This window comes from Cydia splendana, chromosome 24, assembly GCF_910591565.1.
Source record: "Cydia splendana chromosome 24, ilCydSple1.2, whole genome shotgun sequence".
NCBI classification, from domain to species: Eukaryota; Metazoa; Arthropoda; class Insecta; order Lepidoptera; family Tortricidae; genus Cydia; species Cydia splendana.
This window is the reverse complement of record NC_085983.1, coordinates 1,829,950-1,849,246: the sequence shown is the minus strand read 5'-3', so window position 1 is coordinate 1,849,246 and position 19,297 is coordinate 1,829,950. Positions and strand designations below refer to the sequence as shown.

General features: G+C 38.6%; 3 protein-coding genes across 3 annotated transcripts in view; 2 read left to right on the top strand and 1 right to left on the bottom strand.

The window, feature by feature from the left end:
* LOC134802437 (uncharacterized) overlaps positions 1-19,297 on the top strand; it is a 258,039-nt gene that overhangs the window by 102,058 nt on the left and 136,684 nt on the right. The gene's annotated exons all lie outside the window — the stretch shown is intronic.
* On the bottom strand, positions 1,029-11,509 carry LOC134802232 (zinc finger protein 431-like). The gene is made up of 3 exons (XM_063774823.1): positions 10,991-11,509; positions 9,202-9,363; positions 1,029-3,370 (listed from the first exon to the last, which is right to left on the bottom strand). Exons 1-3 carry the CDS (start codon positions 11,307-11,309, stop codon positions 2,331-2,333), a joined length of 1,521 nt encoding a protein of 506 aa, XP_063630893.1. The 5' UTR covers positions 11,310-11,509; the 3' UTR covers positions 1,029-2,330.
* On the top strand, positions 13,528-16,453 carry LOC134802412 (zinc finger protein 300-like). The gene is made up of 2 exons (XM_063775069.1): positions 13,528-14,230; positions 15,761-16,453. Exons 1-2 carry the CDS (start codon positions 13,621-13,623, stop codon positions 16,234-16,236), a joined length of 1,086 nt encoding a protein of 361 aa, XP_063631139.1. The 5' UTR covers positions 13,528-13,620; the 3' UTR covers positions 16,237-16,453.

Sequence of the window (19,297 nt, the reverse complement as noted above, 5' to 3'; positions counted from 1 at the left end):
TTATTTTATTCTAGGGAAGTCACAGTTCTAACCTAACCTAACCAATTTTTTCACGGTTTTCGTTCTGCAGGGGCCGCAGTTCAAACCTAAGCTAAACCACTTTTTTGTTAGAGTATTTTATTCTACGGAGGGTCAAAGTTCTAACTTAACCGAACCCTCCTTTTGTTAGGTAGTTATTCGTTAGCGCGGAGTCGCAGTTCCAACCTAACCTAACCCATTTATGTCATGCAACTATTATGCCACACGAATAATTATATGATGTCACTTGTTATAACAAATAATATGCTTTAGAGTATGTAATAATTATGACAATGTATATTAGACGAAGTGTAAATATACCTTATGACCATTATACCAATAATAACATTATGTTTACCGTTAATTATGTATTACGATACTATGCTATTTATTACGTTATTCAAAATAACGATAAGTATATCAAACTACAATGTCCCTATAATATAATATTTATAATATTTAGTTTCATCCGTCAGACAGATTGGTGAAGTCGACCATATATGTGGGATCTCCTACTATGGCCTGGCCGCACACATTCGGAATAGAGTGATTGTTCAGGAAGGCCGTAACACACCATCGCACCGCACCAAGGTTATTGTGCGACGCACCGATAAGTAAGAGCGAGAAAGAGATCATCGTGGTAACGAAAGAAAAGGTTGGGATAAAGAAAATGCTGAAAATTTAAGTTATTTATTAGGATTATATTGGAAAGTGAGTGTGGACATTACATGGTATTGAAGAACCGATTTAGCTAGGACCGTAAAGGCCTGTCCAGACGGGAACCATTTTTCGCCAATACGATTAAATTGTCCGATCAAATCAGGCCGCGCGGACTCAAACGCCAATTTGGCTCGCCGAATTTGACCGCCGATTATGACCGATATTACCCATAAAATGGGGTGCGCGTTTAGGGGCATTTTTTTTAATTTATAGCGCTCAATATCACCAGTAAAATTGGGGAAAGTGGCCAAATTGGCGTTGAGTCCGCACGGCCTGATTTGATCGGACAATTTCGTCGGGTGACAAGCAAAACTCACTAAGTACTATCAAAAAATTAAAGTAACAATGCACTTTATTACACTTGTAACACGGTTTATTGTCCAATAATTTCAATGATGTTAGTGACTTTTGCTTGTCACCCAACGATTTAATCAGATTGGCGAAAAATTGTTCCCGTCTGGACAGACCTTAAATGGCGTAACAATCGCGGAGCGTGATGGTACATGGTATGGATTGTTATAATTACAATTTATTTATTTGTACCTTTTTCGATATACACGGTGGCTAAAACAATTACTGCATTCCTGTTGCCAGGGAGGTTTTGGGATTATACTGAGCAACTTTTACTATGGAAATACCCTGAAATCGCGAAAAAAAATTACCCTCCCATAGAAAATGGACCAGCCAAAATGTATGAAACAGCCAATTTTATTTCGCGATTTCGCGTGATTGCCTCCTTGGCAACGGGAATGCAGTTAGTTTTTGGCCACCATGTATTAACAGATTTCAAAAATTATATTACATTGTTGTTACATGTTCTTGCAAAAGATTTTTGCGTCCGCTAGCATCACTACGCTGGCCATATTTTGTTTGTTTTTTATATCAATGTAAATTTATTTGTGTGTCATTGGCGTACGTGTCGCCATCAACTTTAGATTAAGTCAGGCCCCCACAGAAAACCAGCGCCACGGTTTGCCGCGGCATTATGCTGAGTGGGGATCCTATTTTAACGTCCAAATATCTTTTATGTCTGTCTGCATGTCTTTCGTTTTTTCATGTACTATGTTATGGCGTTAAAATAAATGTATTTCTTCATATTTGTAAAGCTTTTTACCTTTATGTTTCTTTTTATTAAAATTTATTTGGGACAGAAAATAGTAACACACACACAGAAATAGAGTACAATGAATAATTAAGTGTGATACTTTGACGGTTCGAAAAAAGAAACTGATCTGACTAGTGGTCAAATACCCTATTCCCATTCCCATTTTACTAATTTTGTGTGTTTTTATGTTTTAATTTTAATATTAGCTGCATGTTTGTTTGTTGTTGTTGTTGTTCTTGTAGTTTTAAGTTATTTATAACATAATTCAAACACAATGTAAAATTGTTTTATGAATAAATGAATAAAGAATAATATCGTCCACAGTCCACATATGTAGGCTCTTCATCAGTGTACCACCACCCACACTGTTAACTGTCCATGGTGGACCTTATGCCCTTGTCCACCTATGGACATTTTATGGGGTTTCAATGTATGATTTCGGCTGCTAGCATAACAATACTGATTATACTAGTAAAGTTTCCTATGGTTAGGTATGTCTCTTTACATGAACTTTCAAAGCACTTTTGTATGCACTAGCATAACTACATTGTTCACAATGATAAGGTTTCTCGCTAGTATGCTTCAGTAAATGACGTTTCAAACTACCTTTGTATGCGCTAGCATAACTACATTGGCCACATTTGTGATGCTTTTCACCAGTGTGTTTTTTTATATGCGTTAATAATTTATTTTTGTAACTACTAGCAAAACTACAATGGTCACATTTGTAAGGTTCTTCGCCAGTGTGTTTTCTAGTATGGATTAATAAATAATGTTTATCATTGCTAGCATAACTACAGTGCTCACATTTGTAAGGTTTTTCACCCGAGTGTTTTCTCATATGGATTAAGAAATTATATTTAAAACTACTAGCATAACTACATTGGTCACATTTGTGACGCTTTTCACCAGTGTGTTTCCTTAGAATATGCTTTTTTAAACACTGTTTGCTGATACTACAATAACTACAGTGCTCACATTGGTAAGGTTTCTCATTATTGTGTGTCTTTACATGAACTTGCAAAGCCCCTTTATATACACTTGCATAACTGCACTGACCACATTTGAAGGGCGTTTCACCTGTGTGTTTTCTTACATGACTTTCAAAATTACTTTTGAAGGCACTAGTATAACTACACTGGTCACATTTGTAAAGATTCTGTCCAGTGTGTTTCATTATATGAACTTTTAAACCAGATTTGTGTGCGCTAGCATAACTGCACTGGCTACATTTGTAAGGCTTTACACCAGTGTGTGTTCTAGCATGGATTAATAGACTTTTTTTGTAATTACTAGCAAAACTACATTGTTCACAATTATAAAGATTCTCTCCAGTGTGTTTCATTACATGAACTCGCAAATGACGTATGTTTGCACTTGCATAGCTACAGTGTTCACACTTGTAAGGTTTTTCACCAGTGTGTTTCCTTACATGAACCTGAAAATTACTGTTTTTGTTAGTAGAATAACTACACTGGCTACATTTGTAAAGATTCCCTCCTGTTTGTCTCTTCTGTGGAGTTTTCTCTGCAACAAAATGTTATATTTATTCAATCTGTACTGTCTGGTATATTGTAAAACAATCAAGGAACTAATGGAGGAGATTTTATTGTCTATATGTCTCATGTACAATCCAGTTTTTACATACATACATAAAGTGGGTTTGAGGTTGTTAACATAAGAGACTCATTCATAAAGAATGAATATAGAATTCAACTAATTAAGAACTTTCGAGTAGGGTTTACATTAGCTCGCTTGCACCCGGGATCTTGGCGTTTGAGTGATGTTTGTGTTTATGACATAACACATAAAAGGGTTAACAACTTCAAAATCCAAATACAAAAAACCAACTCAAAAATATTGTATGTCACCTCAAAAGTTATCATTATCAATCACACCACCAATACCGTCTTTACCATAAGGGCACACGGGGCCCATGCCCAAGACCCATAATTCAGGGGGCCCTGAAGGACACACAGTAACAGTATATTTGATTATACCCATAATAAATAGAAGATCATAGTAGAAAAATGTTAGTTTACTTAATTCACTTCCTTTACTTTCCAAAAGGGCCCCAAATTCTTGATTGCCCAAGAGCCCCAAGAGCATAGTTTAAGATGACCTTGGCCACTAGTTCATACATCAGTCAACAAATCTGTTATACACCTCAACAGTACGCTTTCACAATATGAAATGAGTTTAGATTTTATTTTCATTAATAAATAGAAGATCATAGTAGAAAAATGCTAGTTTCATTTACTTTCTTACTAAAAGGGCCCCAAATTCTTATGTGCCCAAGGGACCCAAGTTTAAGACAGTTACCACAGGCAAATTAAATACTATGGCCAGGGGGGTGTCACTACGCAGTTTAGGTACATTTGGCCGGCGCGCCGCCCGGGCCGGCAGGTGTATGGCAGTGGGCTGCCGCTCGACCGCACGATAGTCGTGCCACGTGGCGTTCGCGCAAATGAGATTCACGGTTCGTGCGCGGTTATAAGTTTCAATTTTGTTGCAGGCGGCTAGTATAGGTATAATAAGCATGTTGACAATTTTTTAGAACTGTATTCATTTTATAGATAGACACGTAATTATTACAAAAAAAAATTTAAATTTTTTATTCATTTTTAAACACTAAATAGAGCTTAATTAGTTTAGTGTTTAAAGTGTTTAAAGCCTAAACGCTCCAGGCTGTCGCGTGACGTCACGAACAGATAAATAAACAAACTGCTGCCAAGATGTCAGTCCTAGCGTAGATCAAAAGCTGTAGTATTTAATTTATCTCTCTTTCTAAAAGATAAGTATTACGTAAATATATAAGGGTGAATCAACTTTTTCTTGTCACTAGTTGCCATGGTTACGGTCTCCTGGGTCACTCTTAAAATACTAGTTATTTCGTATTTAAATGAACCAAACTTGAATTTTTTGGTAGTTAGGCCTTTCCATAATGGGACATCTACTAAGCACGTTTGTAGAACATGGTACAGCACCTCTTCTAAAAAACTCTGCTACTATTGTCTCCTGGCTGATGGGACAGAATAACAACAAGAAATAGTTGATCGACCCATAAGCTAAAATAATGAATAACAAGCTTTACATGTCTTATCCAGTGCCTATGTGTAAAAGAACAACAATCAAGACCTTGTTACATGATACTTACGTTGCAGTTACGAATTTTGACTTGAATGATATTGTTAATTGCGCACTATATGTATACATATTACGTTCAGCGATGATAAAAACATTTCAAAAATGGAGCACAATAACTGATTTCACACAAAAACACTTACAGTTACAATTTAAGATGAATTATTATGATACAACAAAAATTTTAAATGCAAATATAGCGGGCGCAGATATAACTTTTTTAAATTTAATTTTTTTTGTTTCCGACAGCCAATGTGGCAATGATAGTTCCATTCAGCCAAATTATTAAAAAGATTTTGGTGAAATATCGTATTATATAACATTTTATTTATTTAATAACAAATAAATATATACTTTATATCATGTAATCGGGGGGCACGGCAGTGCCCCCGCCAAGTCGAGCGCGAAGCAAACACTGCCGTACCATCCTTTACTGGAACCATTTCGCCGCATTTTCAGGTCCCTATTTGAGAACCTCTGGATAAGACCAGAACGCAGAAATTTTCGTCATCCAGTAAGCTATAATCACATACTTAAAATCCAAAATTTCAAGTCTGTAGGTCATTTAGTTCCGAAGTTAAGCGAAAGCAAAGTTTCGCATTTATGACACACACTCACTCACTTATGATCATCAGAATAGAACTAGTACTTTCCATAAACTCAGAGAGCTGAAATTTGGTACAGAGTTAGGGTTTAATGGCCACATAAAGGGAAAACTATAAAAACTAGGATAATCGAAGATCTGGAGTACCTGGTGACCCTGATTAGAAAACACAAGAGCCCAACCAAACTATTGGAGATCGACATACCGCCTTTACAAAAAATATTCAAATTGGTGGGCCGCTTCATTTGATGTCAAAAATCGAAGGTCTGAAGTATCTGATGAAGAACCCTCAGCTGGTCTCAGCTGTATTAAGGCTCCGTCAGACATAGGCGTTTTGCTTGGTGCAACATATGTACACACTGTTTTGGTCATCCGACACGCCTTGATGAGCCTTTGGGAAAGTAGTACCCAAGATGGAGCTGATGCTGAACCCTGGCTGTACCTAGTGGAACTCAGGCTTGGTGCAACATATGCACACACTGTTTTGGTCATCCGACACGCCTTGATGAGCCTTTGGGAGAGTAGTACCCAAGATGGAGCTGATGCTGAACCCTGGCTGTACCTAGTGGAACTCAGGTTTGGTGCAACATACGCCCACGCTATTTTGGTCATCCGTCACATCTTGATGAGCACTTGGGAGAGCAGTACCCAAGATAGAGCTGATGCTGAACCCTGGCTGTACCTAGTGGAACTCAGGTTTGGTGCAACATAGGCCCACGCTATTTTGGTCATCCGTCACATCTTGATGAACACTTGGGAGAGCAGTACCTGAAATAGAGCTGATGCTGAACCCTGGCTGTACCTAGTGGAACTTAGGTTTGGTGCAACATAGCCCCACGCTATTTTGGTCATCCGTTACATCTTGATGACCGCCTAGTGGAACTCTGCAACAGGCACACGACGACAAGTCGGTTAACCAAAACAAAGTGTGCCTATGTTGCATCAAACCTGAGTTCCACTAGGTACAGCCAGGGTTCAGCATCAGCTCTATCTTGGGTACTGCTCTCCCAAGTGCTCATCAAGATGTGACGGATGACCAAAATAGCGTGGGCTTATGTTGTACCAAACCTGAGTTCCACTAGGTACTGCCAGGGTTCAGCATCAGCTCTGTCTAAGGTACTGCTCTCCCAAGTGCTCATCAAGATGTGACGGATGACCAAAATAGCGTGGGCTTATGTTGCACCAAACCTGAGTTCCACTAGGTACAACCAGGGTTCAGCATCAGCTCAGATCTATGTATACTAAAACCTTTACCAGAATGTAACAAACACTTTTCTGAAAACCGCATCAAAATCGGTTCAGCCAAACGCGAGATAATCGCGAACAAACATACATACGGGTCAAACTGAGAACCTTTATTTTAAGGCGGTTAAAAATACATCAACTTTGACATTTTTGGCAGTAATGCAGTCGGCAGCTATACTGCAGCAGGATTGCAGCATGCACTACTGCTGACTGAATTACTGAGGTAAATATAAAAAATTCGGTCAGCATCATCGTATTTGACATTTGCTGCAGTAATGCAGTCGGCAGTATTGTCGCAATATACTGCTGCAGGCTACAAAACGCTCGTGAAACTATTCAACGTCCATGATCATGCTTTCCAACGTCCAACGTTCAGTAATCGAGTGACCGCTCACAACACGCGCTGTGTTCTGTGTGACTGCGCGGGCGTGATCAGAGCGGGTCGCGCGCGCAGCGCGCCAGCGGGCCGCTGCGTCCAAGCGCAGATCGCGAGCGCCACGCGCTCGCGTCACGCTCGCATCGTGCCCCGCTCACGCCGCGCTTTGAAAACGCTCATGTGTGACGGAGCCTTTAGAGATATGGTAATAAACAAAATACTCCTAAAAAGAAAAAAAATGTGTCAAATAAGAAAATGTAATAAAATAAATAAATATGCCCACGTTTCTACAAAAAGAAGTGAAATCCCACCAAAAACATTCTGTAAAAAACTAGCCAAGTCTCGATGGAGCTGCTTGTATATCTCTAAAAAGTAATGAAATCTAGACAAAGTCGTGCCAAGTCTAAGGTTCCTTACTGCGATTTCTTTATTATTATAGTTAATGTTGTGTGACTTGGCCGTTGAAGGGTACACAAGGGTACAAAACCAGGTGCTCCATGACACCAAACATACAGTATAAAAAATTATTTCCAGTACAGACGGACTTCTAATCATTGATAGAAGTCCCTCTGTACGTCTATTTTATGTTAGATCGATGGTCGATTTGACGCTTCAAAAAGGAGTGTTTGTTTCAGGCTCGCCTATACATAAGTATTATTGAAATACGCAGCTTTATCAAGCCTACAATTGACTGGTTATTGAATCAACGTTTTCCAAGTGGCAATTTTCCATCGTCAATGGGTAGCGGTTCTGGCGACAGATTGGTGCAATGGTGTCATGGAGCACCTGGTTTTGTACCCTTGTGTACCCTTCAACGGCCAAGTCACACAACATTAACTATAATAATAAAGAAATCGCAGTAAGGAACCTTAGACTTGGCACGACTTTGTCTAGATTTCATTACTTTTTAGAGATATACAAGCAGCTCCATCGAGACTTGGCTAGTTTTTTACAGAATGTTTTTGGTGGGATAATATTTTTTGGACGTAATAAATGTCTATTGTCGAAATAAAAAATACATACAGTTTTTGCAAATCCAAACTCTTTGGTGGTGTCGTATGGATTACGGTCAGGTTTGACGACTTGTCTGTGGTGTTTCTCATGTCATGACGTCACGCACTCCGATTGGCGTTTACAGTCACGTGATACTGGGCATTATTTTAAATACTTTTGATTATTTATAATTAATTTATTACGCATATTTACACTTGCAAAATATGATTTTCAGCATTCTAATATTCCCTGCTATGGTAAAAACATAACATGTTATATGTTCGCGATTCATGTCAACATGCCTATTTTATACCTAAATCCTTAGAGGATATAACCAACGGAGACGCCATGTCTAAAATTTTCGGTACAAAATAGTCTGCCGTTCTTTGCGGGGGAGGGGCACATCAAAGGTATAGGTACGTCATGTCAGATAAACGCCAGTCCATACATATGGTTGACATGTGGTTGACCATTGGCCGCCTATTTTCGACAGAGGGGAACGCATGTTAATGGCGGCTCCATTGTTAATTACTCCGAGCCTAAATCTGACTTTTGTGAAGGAGTGAATTTTCTGTACGGTAGTACTATTAGTTATTCTGTGCTATGGCCCTTATTTCTAAACGCGCTACAATCCTCAATTAGCTAATAATCGTTTGTCTGTATCTATCATTTTGACTTATGTATTTGTAAGAAAGGGATAAAACATAATTTAACTAAATCAGGCCTGTAATTTTTCATGAATAAGGGGGTACATGTCTACACGGATCCGTTACCTCCTTAGAGGATATAACCAACGGAGACGCCATGTCTAAAATTTTCGGTACAAAATAGTCTGCCGTTTTTTGCGGGGGAGGGGCACATCAAATGTATAGGTACGTCATGTCAGATAAACGTCAGTCCATACATATGGTTGACATGTGGTTGACCATTGGCCGCCTTTTTTCGACAGAGGGGAACGCCTGTTAATGGCTCCATTGTTAATTACTCCGAGGTTACCTCCTTTGTTTCTTTTAGCTTTCCCAACTGTGGTGTTCCTGAGTTCTTCTAGATCAGCTTCAGGAACTTGTCTTGGGCTGTCTGCGTCTGTGGCTAGTCTGTCATCTTGTCTCTCGGGGACAATTTCACATGACTGCTTCACTTCTATATCTATGTTGAAAGCTGAAATCACCCGCAGATTAAAACAATATTTACTCATAAATAAATATTAGGAGACATCTTACACAGATCAACCTAGCGCCAAACCCAGCAAAGCTTGTACTATGGGTACTATGAGACGATATATACATACTTATACACATAGAAAACACCCGTAACTCAGGAACAAATATCTGTGTTTATCACAAAAATATATGCCCTTACAGGGATTCAAACCCAGGGCCTTCGGCTTCATAGGTAGCAGGGACACAGGGTCACCTTCGTTAATGCTTCGATCAAATATGAGAGATGAGGAATGACATGACATTTATTAAATCTACCAACATAGGTAGTTGCAACATCGTCCTGGCATCGCCACTATCAGACGAGGCCAGGTTGATGTGCAAACTATACTTATATGTGATGTAGTGGTGTAGGTAATACTTCACTACTACATCATTATTACTATTAGATCTCATTACGGGGGTGACATTGTCACTGCGTGACAAAACCCCTTAAAAAAAAAAAGATAAAAAAAAAAATATGAGAGATGAGGGATGGGCCAAATATGGACTTTGTCGGGTAAATCTTTACTGTATGGACCGTCGATTTTTGGGGTGGGGAGGGGGGAAGGGGGGTAGAGGGCTACCCCCCAGTCCAACCCCCATGGCGCGTAACACCATGGTTATGGAGTTATCCATGGTTAAAGTTTGTATGGAATTACTATGAAATAAGGGATTACAGCAAAATTTGAAGGGGGAGGGGGTGCGGGGTGAGGGGGGGCGCGCGTGAAGCTGGTGGATCTGGGTTAGCTCCGGCGCTGCGGAGAGCAGCCCTTCCGCCCTCGCGTGACAAAGCACGCTCACTACACTCGGCTCCGCAGCTTCGGCTTACTGGTCGCCTTCGGCGACCAGCCTCAGCCTCTCGCCTCGCTCGTTCCCGCGCTCCGTCACGGCGGGCGAGGGCTGCCCTCCCTCCGCGCCTCCGTTTTTGGAATTGCTCTCTAGGGGTAGGACAGACAAGACCACGTGGATAGTGGGGTGCACTGATTCGGTTTTATGTGACCTTGACATTTTGGGTACCTTGTGATTCTGGTGACCAAAGATTTTGATGATCTTGAGATTCTGGTGACCTTGAGATTTTGGTGACCATAAATTTCGTGACCTTGGGATTTTGGTGACCTTGAGGATGGTGGTGTGGTATCAAAGGTAATATAAATTAACACAAAACGGCACCTATCGACATCTGCTATGACATTTCTCCTTTATTTCATAGTAATTTCATACAAATTTTAACCATGGATATCTCCATAACCATGGGGTTCCGCACCATGGGGGTTGGACTGGGGGGTAGCCCTTTGCACCCTCTACCCCCCCATACCCAACACACCCTCCAAATCGACGGTCCATAAAGTAAAGATAAGCCCTTTGTCGAATACAAATATTTAGTTCAGATCATACCAAACCGAATATTCGGTTGGGCTAAAATTGCCTAAAATAACTGCACTCCGCACATGTTTTTTGAACTTTCTGGAATAGCCATGCATGTTTATAAAAAGAAACGGAACCGTCTCCTACCTGACTGCGAAGTTAGTTGACCGAAGCGTTAGCGAAGGTCTCCGTTTTGATTATAGTTAGATCCCACAACTGACCTGTTGGTGCGTGGCGCACGCGCCGCTCCACTAGCACGGGGCCGAGCACGAGCTCATCTTTCACTGCGTGTTCGGAGTACAGCCCCGTCGCCGCGCTCACGCCGGCCGACTCGTCTTTTACACTCACATCTGAGTACGATGGCTCAGCTTGTATGTATACACATTCGCCTTTGGACCCGTCTTTTACATACACATCATCCTGTGGCTCAATCTTCACAGACACTTCCGCGGACGTGGGCTCATATGTTATACACACTTCCTCATAGGGCTCAATCTTTACGCAAACATTCTCTGTACCCTGTAACGCTGAAGACTCCATCGAAATAGGGATATTGTTTCAAGTCCATATAGAATATACTAAAACAGGAATTGAAGTTATACAGAGAACACTGGCTTGAACACTTTTATAATACTAGGAGATTATTTGAGAATACTATTCTTGGTAAATAAACTGAATTTGTTAAATTTTCCGTAGAGAATCACAGTACAGTAAATAATAAAATGCAAATTGCAAAATTGCAAATGGCGTTGCCGTTGGCGACAGGTTTTTTTTTTGTCGGACGGGTCTTAAGGCCCACCCAAACGGGATGATTAAAACGACCCATTTGATCAGAAAATAAATGTGACGTTCCACGAGAAAAGGTACCTTATGAGGGTTTCTAGTTTCGGAGATATTAAATGTTTTGTAAAGAGGTGAAAAAAATCTCAATTTTTTTTTATTGTGTGATCTGAAACCTTAATGCGTAACGTTTGTTTACCTGTTTTTATTTTTGTTATAAGTTAGTTATAAGCCTAGTAATGTCGTCTCAGAGTTTAGTAGAAAAGGTACCCTATGGAAAAAAGATTGAAAATTCCCAAAAAAGCTAGTCAATACTGGAAAAGAAGTTTGGTAGAGAACTGTATTAGCATTCTGCAAAACTAATTTGATAATTTCAGTTCTGGTTGGGGCGCCTCGCAAATATTATAACCGTACATAGACCGACATCACAAATCCAAGTAGACTGCTATTATACCAAAGTTACTCTCGTCAAGTCTTTCTTAACTAGAATAATCTTCATTTGGTTTGGTCGCATGCAGTAAATCAGCCATTGGTTTGCTGAAAAATGCCAATACCCGACGCATTACCTTATGGAATATCTGAGGTCATTGAACCTCAATGCCGCTTATCTTCAATAGCAACCGAAATATATTATTGATAAGAAATAGACGATTTATACCATCTTAACCCCAAAATATTATTAGTTTATCCTAACTGTTCCATCATCATCATGCCTCATCATGTAACTTGACCACAAGGTACCTTTTCATTACATACAAATTATTGGTCTTTTTTAAGATTATTATGACGAAGAACTAATTAAATTGGGGGCAGTTTAATGTAAATTAATATTTTCTATTCATAAAAGATAAACTGTAATATGATTGATATTTTGTAGTGATGTATTATTAGATTTATTTCCATAAGGTACCTTTTCGTAAATGTATGGAGCAAATACTGTTATTGTTATGTAAGTTTAAAGTGGCATAAGGGGTTAAATATAGTATTTAGTTGGGGTTTTAGGATTTATTTCATTTGAATGACAGAATTTCTTTCATATGTGCTCAGAAAAAATTATTGTGTGTCACATTAAAAGTAAAAATATTCAATTTTGTGATTTTATATGAAAAAGTCAGAAAATACATTTTCACCTCTAAATCGGTATTGTTTTTTGCTTAAACTGTCTGTCAGTGTCGTTTTCTAATAGATAAAATGTAAATCTTGAGAGCTCATTGCAATCAATCGTGAAAATGAAATAAAACTTTATTTTCAAGAGATTGGTTAGTATACACATAAATCAGTCGATATCAAAAGTTTCTATTTGCATTACAGAACAAGTCGCAATATTTTTTTAATCTCAGACATATAAGGTATTATTATTTGTAGTCAACTATGTAACTTAGTTCAGGAACATAGTTTTTTAGGCGGCTAAACTTAAAACTTCTCTATAGTAAAGTTGCTCATTTCACAACATTATTTCCAAAAAATCATATCTCTGTAACTACGCAACCTAGAAGGTTGATCTTTTGTGTTATCGATAGCTTATTTATTGTAGATTACTGGGGTATGCATAACTCCATACCCGCCATAAGGTACCTTTGACCGTGGGACGTCACAAATTTTCATCAATCTCATTTAGCGTCCACGCGTACACAATTTAAGATAACGCAAAGATAAAATCTGCTAAGATCCTAATTTATCCGATTTTAAAACCCATTGCAGACGGCAGACGGGCGTACCGGAAAAAATATATCTTATTCGCTCTGACTTATAATTTTATTTTAGCGAGCATACATTGGCACACATCCTGATGAAAATCAGGCAATTTAATCAGAATGTAAGAAAAATTGTCCTGTCTGGACTGGCCTTCAAATATACGACGAACACTTTTTTTTCAAAAATACGTTTTATTTCATGATAGAAGTATTGGAACGCATCGCACGCCATCGCTCAGCCATCGCTGCATCGCTGCATACATGACATGTGTCATACTATACTGACATTGGTTTGGTTGGTTGCTGTAGAAAAGAAATTGCTTTTTCTGTTTACTTTTATTAAATTTTTATGGATATTTACGTGACACTAAAGAATAATGGAACCTAGAGAGTTGACAATGGTGTCAGCATTACAGGGTACAGAGAATATTCGCGTAAAGGCTGAGCCCTGTGAGGAAGTGTGTATAACAGATGAGCCCACGTTTGAGGGAGTGTCTGTTAAAGTCGAGCCTTTACTGGATGCTGTTATAGTAAAATACGAGCCCAGGTGCGAGAGTGTGCCAATAAAAGATGAGCCCAGGTGCGATAGTGTGTCTATAAAAGACGAGCCCAGGTGCGAGAGTATGTCTATAAAAGCTGAGCTTTTAGAGGATGCTGTTTTTGTAAGAGACGAGCCCAGGTGCGAGATTATGTCTATAAAAGATGAGCCCAGGTGCGAGAGTGGGTCTATACAAGACGAGCTCAGGTGCGAGAGTGTGCCTGTAAAAGACGAACCCAGGTGCGATAGTGTGTCTATAAAAGCCGAGCCTTTAGTAGATCCTGTATTTGTAAAAGACGAGCCCTCGTGCTCGGATGTGTGTGTAAAAGAGGAGTCGTTCGGCGTGAGCGCGGCGGCGGTGGCGGAGCTGTATACCGATCACGCCGTGAAAGATGAGCTCGTGCTCGGCCCCGTGCTAGTGGAGCGGCGCGTGCGCCACGCACCAACAGGTTAGTTCTCAGTAGACTAGAATCAACTGTCATGCTTTGAGACCCCTGCAACGCTTATGATTCTAAAATTTTGAACCACTCCATAACTCTCTTTTTGCAATCTTACGCTTTCTTGGGTATTCAAATTAGCGGGTTATTCCCACTAGTTACCACCAAGTTCTTACCAGTGGTAACTACTGGGAATTTTTTTCCCACCTTTTACCACTGGTAACTACTGGGAAAAAAAATTCCCACTAGTTACCACCAATTCGGCTTGGTGGTAACTACTGGGAATTTTTATTGTAATTTTTTAAATGTAATAAACAATTGTGTCAGTTAGTGATTCAGTAAACTGCTTTAAAAGTGATCAAAAATATTAAAACAATTTTGCCGGTATAAGTGTAAAAACTAAAATAGAAGAGTCTCATTCTAGTTAAGTAGAAATTAACTTATTATCTGGACTAAATTTATCTTATTAACTGTAAATTGAATTACATATTTATACAAACGAACAAACAAATCGGTCAAAAACCGACAGAACTGATTTCGTTTTATCATTTACCGCTACTTCATTTCGTTCTATTATAACACGACGCAAACCTGGAATATGTAGGTATTCATAATTTGTACTCAGGCTAAATAATAAAGGGCATTAAACCGCTTAGGGCGCGCTTCGGATGTGCTGATTGCTTTAGTTATTTAGCCTGAGTACAAATTATGAATACCTACATATGCCAGGTTTGCGTCGTGTTATAATAGAACGAAATGAAGTAGCGGTAAATAACAAAACGAAATCAGTTCTGTCGGTTTTTGACTGATTTGTTTGTTCGTTTGTATAAATATGTAATTCAATTTACAGTTAATAAGATAAATTTAGTCCGGATAATAAGCTAATTTCTACTTAACTAGAATGAGACTCTTCTATTTTAGTTTTTACACTTATACCGGCAAAATTGTTTTAATATTTTTGATCACTTTTAAAGCAGTTTACTGAATCACTAACTAACACAATTGTTTATTACAGCACGCTACATTTATACTATACTATTTATACTGTTTTTATTATTAACACAGTTTTTAGTATTGAATTCTATCAATATTTTGGTGGTAACTACTGGGAATAAAAATACCCACCTTTTACCAGTGGTAACTACTGGGAATAAAAATTCCCAGTAGTTACCACCAAGCCGAGTTGGTGGTAACTAGTGGGATTTTTATTTCCCAGTAGTTACCAGTGGTAAAAGGTGGGGAAAAAAATCCCAGTAGTTACCACTGGTAAGAACTTGGTGGTAACTAGTGGGAATAACCCAAATTAGCATGAGTGGTTAAACAATTACTTTGTCCCCATGGAAAACAATTAACTATTATTAAATTATTATATTGTATTAAGTATTAACACATGTACTGTTTACCTATAATTGGATAGACACTTATTCATGTACTTTTGGCTTTTATGTGTAATTTCTGTAGTGTTGTATCTGTTGGTAAACTTTAAATAAATCAAAATAAAATAAATTACATATGGTTTCTATAAATCAAACATTGTTGCAGGACAAACTCAACAGAAGAGGCCGGGAAGTGCCACGGGAACAGCCATAACCTCTTTTACACGTAGTGTAAGGACACATTCTAAAAACAAATCTTACAAATGTGGCGAGTGTAATTATGCTAGTGCGTTCAAAACTCATTTGCAAATTCATATGTTGAATCACACTGAAAAGCTTTACAAATGTGATAAATGTAGTTATGCTACTAATTACAAAGGAAGGTTATCAATTCATATAAGAACTCACACTGGAGAAAAACCTTACAAATGTGAGTACTGTAGTTTTGCTAGCAGCCGTAAAAGTTTTTTGCAAATACATATAAAGGCACATGCTGAAAGTTACCAGTGTGAACTGTATAATTATGGTAGCGACCATGAAACTAGTTTGGAACATCATGTAAAGAAACACGAGGTGAGGTGTTATGTGAACAAAAAACGTGCGCTCACACAGACAGTCGACGAGTCACAGGATGTAGCATAGACACAGAATGAGTAATAGTACTACCATACAGAAAGGACACTTCCTACAATACCGAAGTTTGACAGCGATTCAGCGTTGAATCTTTAAATTTCTTTTTGCTTGCTTTAAAAAAATAAAAATTCCTTTTTTAAAGTATTATTTATTGACGTCATCCATAATTCCATTTTTTGCAAATTAAATTGTATGCATATTATTATGTATGTACTTACTTTTTAAAATATATAAATAATTAATCAATGGTGTATAATTATTAAGGAGCTAGCTTAAGAAACGTTTTATATAAGTATGTATTTCGTAGAAATTAAAAAGTGGCAATACTGTAGTGTCGTCCCTTTCAAATCAGTCTAAGAAAACGGGACGACACTACAGTATTGCCACTCTTTAATTTCTACTCTTTTTTCGTCAGATCTTTAATTTAAGCTATCTATTGTTGAAGTGAAAACTTCTTTAGCGGCACTGTGCACATTTTGAGGTGGGGAAAAAAATTTAAACTCGAGACAGCGTAAGGCGTAACCCTCTCTTTCTACCGCGCGGCGAAAATGTATGCCTGAGCCTGCTGTATCATTTAGGCGGCGCAGGGCGCTTGAGTGCGGACAATGTCATTGTGTTTTTTGATTTAAATGCCACCTAGTGAGTTTCCCTCAAACTGGTATTAATATAACTGCAGTATTCACAGTGATGTGCTTAGGGGTTTCAAGTAATGCGACGAAATAACGCTAGATGGCGTTAACCTCAATTATACATAGTGCTGCAGACATTTTGCACTAAATGGCGCTGTTATTAATATTTTGAGTTACAATGTCATTGAGTTTTCACTTCTGCCGGCACTCCCGGAGTGCAACCCGTTGTTTTTTTTATTAAAAAAGGGAAAGCATTTGGCCAAAATCCAAAGAGTAGTTTAATCCACAATCTCACCTCATGGTAATGCAGTCTATAGTATGTATCTTTAGGTACTTAAACAATAGTAAACAAATAATTTGTACATTTTCGGGTAGTTAAAACATTTATTGATTAACCAACCAAATACAAAACCGCCTGGATCTGTCTCTGAACGACCTGACTTTAACCTACATTACTTGATCATGTAATTGATCTTGATATGTTTTCATATACCCTCAACTGGTTTAAGTAGCCTTTTGAGGGTAGATTTTGTTTACTATTATTTAAATACCTAAAGATACAGAGTATAGGATGTAATGCAAAGAGTTATATAACAAGCGGTTTACATTCTCGCGCGAGCCACGAGCCGAGCCGCAAGCCGCGCCACGAGACGCGAGTGTAAGCGGTGGGCTCGCGGCTCGGCTCGCGCTCGCGTGGAGGAGCGGTTTTTTGGGCACGCGCCAAAGGGACTCGCGCGGGACGCGCGCTTGCGTTTACACTCGCGTCATTCAGTTATAAACCTTATGCCGTGCCGTTAGTGTTTAAAATATATTAGCTCGACGAGCTTACGAGCCACAGCCACGAGGCGGGAGTGTAATCATTAGCTCGACGGGTTTACGAGCTTGAGGCGAGCCACGAGACGCGCCGCGAGCCGAGCCGCGAATCTAAACCGGCCATAATATATAGATCGAATGAATAGTGGTAACAGACTATCGCACAATGACTTTGGTGCGGTGCGATAGTGTGTTACGTCCTTAATAGTGATAACACACTATCGCACCGCACCACGGTCATTGTGCGACGCACCCATAAGCGATATCTCTTTCTCGCTCTTACTTATCGGTGCGGTGCGATAGTGTGTTACGGCCTTAAAGTATAAATATAATGGTACATACATACCAAGCCAACGAATGGGTTTGTTGCTTAATTGCGCTTAATTTATTTACTAATATCTGGGAGACCGAACTTTGCTGGTAAAACACAAAAAACTAAAAAATGCGCGTTTTCCAGAGATAAGACCTAGCTAGATTTATCGCCTCAGAAAACCCCCATATGGCAACTTTCACCGAAATCGTTGGAGCCGATTCCGAGATCCCCGTAATATACACATATGTACATATATAAATAAATAAACAAGAATTGCTCGTTTAAAGGTATTAGATTAGATAAAGTAGTACAGCCTGGCAAAAAAGAGTAGAAATTAAAAAGTGGCAAAACTGTAGTGTCGTCCCTTACACTAAAGTGTTGGCACTTTTTAATTTCTACTCTTTTTAGCCAGGCTGTATGTCATACCGTAAAAAGTCTGCAGCGATTTTGATAGCCCACGCAGTGCAAGTGTCATTTTAAACGTCAAACTTCTAAGAAATTATGACGTATACATAACACTTACATTGCGTGGGCTATCGAATCCGCTGCAGACGGGTCCATATTGGGTTGCATACAAGTTTAGGTCATATCTTTGATGCGCATAACTTGTGTCATAATCATCATTGCGCATACAAATGAAAAGTCATATTATATTGTGTCATACATTTTTAGCCATAATATTTGATGACATACTCAGCAGTTATCATACATTTTTTGTGCATATAGGTTTTGATTATAATGAATCAAATTACCTCTTACCAGCTAAAAGCATATTTATCGATATTTATAAGGTTTTTACGTATAACGTTTTGTAGCATAATAATTTTCAACCATAATGGCTTACATAAATAATTTAAGAAACTAATTTTAGCCTCTCAACAACTCCTCGAAAAAAACCTTTTCCCTAATCTCCGTCCAAACACTTAATTCGACGGAGCCCCGCTCGCGCGGGGCTCCTATTTCTGCCTAGTTTGCCCTTCGGGCATCTAAAGCAACCTAACGAACCTAACCTACCTATTATGATTAGTTTCTTTTATGACCACTAAATATATGACTTAATTTTTTATGTCTATATTAATACTATGCACTGCAATACTTCGAACGAAAAACAATTATGGATATCAAGCAGATGACTTAAAAATTTATGCGAATTAAATTAATGACTACAAAAATTATGACATAACTAATTTATGACAAAAACCCAGTTATGCTCAGGAATAATTCTGACTAAAGATTTTTATGACTTACAATTTTATACATAAAGTGTTATGACAATTAAAAATATGACAAAAGTTGTTATGCGACCAGAGGGAGT